Here is a 3,351-nt window from a genome sequence, read left to right on the forward strand (position 1 = left end):
TTTTTATTCTATTTGTTATTAAATGCTATTTGTTATTAAATGCGATTTTTATGTATAATTTTATTTCCGATTTTGATTGTCTTGGTTTTTACGTTGTATTGATTTAAATGTGATTTTTATGATCTTCATGTGATGTAAAGCACTTTGAATTGCCTTGTGTTGAATTGTGCTATATAAATAAATTTGCCTTGCCTTGCCTTGCCTACGGAAAGATGATTTTCATTGCTGCATTGTCAAATCGTGTTTAGCCTATCTTCATTTTATATATTCTAATGTCCTTCACCTGTGTGCCTGAATAGGTTAGGTTTTAAGTTAAACCTCAATACGAGAGTCAAACAGTCAGGCTTTCCTGCGCATACTGCCCATCTGGTAAATTCCAGTCCTGCACATTACACTCATAGCAGCTCAAAAACAAGAGTGTGGCTCACAAGATCCGGGGCTTTTGAAAAACATAGCTTCAGCCCAAGTAGCCACGCCCTAGATCCACCAAAGGTGCGATTTTTGTTTTCTAGCAAGTTATATTTGACAAGCCTAGTTACTAGACAATACGTTAGGAAAGTAAACCTAAACCTAGTATATTTTTATAGCTCAACCCTGATTCAAATGTGAGAATCTAGAGTTGGCTACCTGCCAAGTGAAAACTCCACCAACTTGAATATCCTGTTCATCATGAATGTTAGCACGGCTGTCGTGGCCAATTACATCACCACATTTCAAAACAAAACACGAGAACGAAACCAAACGAGAAGGCATTTGGGGTAGCTTCAAGTCAACATTCAAAGCTTATACGCTGAGAAGGTGTAAACCAAGGCCAGACGACTGGCGGACCATCTTCAATGTCCGACCTGTTTGGATATTTTCAGTGATCCTGTCATCCTGCCGTGCAGTCACAACTTGTCTGCAGCAATGGAAGGTCAAAGGAGATCAATCCTGTCCCGTCTGTAGGAGACGATTTTGGTGGATGGATCCAACGTTGAATTTGGCACTGAAGAATCTGTGTGAAAACATGACATGCGCCTCAGTCAAGTCAGAAGACATCTGCAGCTTGCACCAGGAGGAACTCAAACTCTTTTGTTTGAACCACCAGCAGCTCGTGTGCCTCATCTGCAGAGACGCAAAAATCCACGCTGGCCACAAATTCTGTCCCCGTAATGAAGCTTTGCAAGATCTCAAAGTGAAACTTCAGGACGGCCTACAGAAAGCCAAAGAAATTTTCAAAGATTATCATGACTGTAGAGAGACCTGCAATGAACAAGCAGAGTACATCAATGTCCAGAGGGAGAAGGTCGAACGCAAGATTAAGATTTTGCGGAGCTTCGTCGCTTCCTTGACTTTGAGGAGGATGCCAGGTTGGCTGCAGTCAGGGAGGAAGAGAAGACGAAACGTCAGATCATTAAGAAGAGGATTGCGGCTCTCGGTGGACAAATGGACACTCTCTTGAACATTATCAGAAGCACAGAAGAGCAGTTGGCATCTTGCGACGTTTCCTTCTTGAAGAATGTCCAAACTGCGATGAACAAAATTCAAGAGCTGCCCAAAGAACCAGAGCTGCTCCCAGGAGGTCTGCTGGACGAAGCTAAACACGTGGGTAACCTCAAGTTCAACGTGTGGGAGGGGATGAAGGAGATGCTCTCCTACAGTCCCGTCATTCTAGACCCCAACACGGCCCATCCAGTATTCAGTCTGTCCGAGGATCTGACCAGTTTGGTAAAAGAAGCACAGCAGCGTCCAAAAAATCCAGAGAGGAATATGCGGCATTTTGTGCTGGGAAGTGCTTTGGAATCGGGAAGACACATTTGGGACGTTGAGGTGGGAGGCAACAATGATTGGCAGGTGGGGGTTGCGTGGGGGGACCCTTGTTTTCCAGGTAAAATACTCACTTGGTGCATTGGAATTCGTGACTGTAAATACACAAAACCTTCTGTCGCATATGGAGCATGGAATCCGCCTGTTGAAGTGCTGAGGGTCCGAGTTGATGTGGACATCAATGAAAAGTCACTTTCACTCTCTGAACCTCTGACAAACACAGAATTGTTTTCCGTTAAGAACCCTTCCAATTGGCCAGACTTGTCCAGTAACTGCAAAATGTATCGTTACTTTTACACAACAAGTACAAGTCCTCTGAAAATAATCCCCTTTCTGCCTCGTGTTACGACTCAGATGTGTTAGTGGTCTACGGAGGACCAAGAGTGCAAAAATTAAATATATATGGCGGAAAACACCAAGGTTGACTTGAAGTTCTGCTCTGAGACCTCCAAATTGGCCAAATTTAAAAATTGTCCTATATGCATGTGAGATACATAATTGGAAAGCTTAAAATCTCAATTTTCTGGTAGAAGAAAAAAATTAAACAGGAGGGCATTTAAAAAAAAAAAAAAAACATTATACAGCAAAACCCTAACTGGAGGTGAGAGTATGCGAGAGCATAATTAAAGACGCCATGATTTTAACGAGATATTATCGCGTAGTTACTTCTTTTCAATCCAAAAACTCCATGTAGCATGTATCACCGAGTGTCAAGACACAGCTGTGGATGGCCACAGCCGGATTTTGGGGGGATTTTACACGTGAAACATGGTCATATAACAAGGGTCGCGATGCAGTAATCGCAGTCATCAAGGAGTGGCCCAGATTTTCTTTTCCATATATTTACCCTTTTTAACATTTTTTTTTCAATTTTTCTTTGTTTGGATCAATTATTTATCATCTAAAATACTGGGGAAAATGCGACAGCAATGATAAAAATACAATTAAGTGACAGTTATGAGAAGGATATCCGTGACATTTTTACAGACGCTAATTTTTTCATTGTTACGTAATTTGTTTAAAATATGCGAGTGAATAATTTTTTAAAGTCTTTTTTTTTTTTAAACTATATATTAGAAATCAATTAATGTTTCTAAGCTAAAAATGACAGACATTTTGAATAAAAAATATAATTAATTACCTTCGTTTTATGGCTGGTTGAAACAAAAGGGGTTGTGCGACGTCTGTAAACGGACAAATTAAAAACAGTTCGGGGGCTTGTGCCATGAATCTGCTAAGGCAGCATAAGACATATTGTTCCATCAAATACAACAATTCTTTTGGCTAAAATACAGCAGTTTATTTTAAAGAGTGCAAGAGCAGAAACTGCTTTTTCAGTCTTGTCAGTGTTTTCCACCATATATGTACGTATACAGTATGTGTATGTATATATATATATATATATTAGGGCTGTCAAACGATTAAACATTTTAATCGAGTTAATTACAGCTTAAAAATTAATTAAGCACAATTAATCGCAATTCAAACCATCTATAAAATATGCCATATTTTTCTGTGAATTATATATATATTCTGTAAAATAAA

General features: G+C 39.6%; 1 protein-coding gene across 1 annotated transcript; it reads left to right on the forward strand.

Annotated features, from left to right (window-relative positions):
• The first annotated feature begins 768 nt into the window (after window positions 1-768).
• Window positions 769-3,146, forward strand: LOC130919019 (nuclear factor 7, ovary-like). The gene is made up of 2 exons (XM_057841386.1): window positions 769-1,417; window positions 1,450-3,146. The coding sequence occupies exons 1-2, from the start codon at window positions 962-964 to the stop codon at window positions 2,167-2,169; spliced, it is 1,176 nt and encodes a 391-aa protein (XP_057697369.1). The 5' UTR covers window positions 769-961; the 3' UTR covers window positions 2,170-3,146.
• Window positions 3,147-3,351: the final 205 nt, after the last annotated feature.

Source organism: Corythoichthys intestinalis, chromosome 7 (genome assembly GCF_030265065.1).
Source record: "Corythoichthys intestinalis isolate RoL2023-P3 chromosome 7, ASM3026506v1, whole genome shotgun sequence".
Classification (NCBI taxonomy): Eukaryota; Metazoa; Chordata; class Actinopteri; order Syngnathiformes; family Syngnathidae; genus Corythoichthys; species Corythoichthys intestinalis.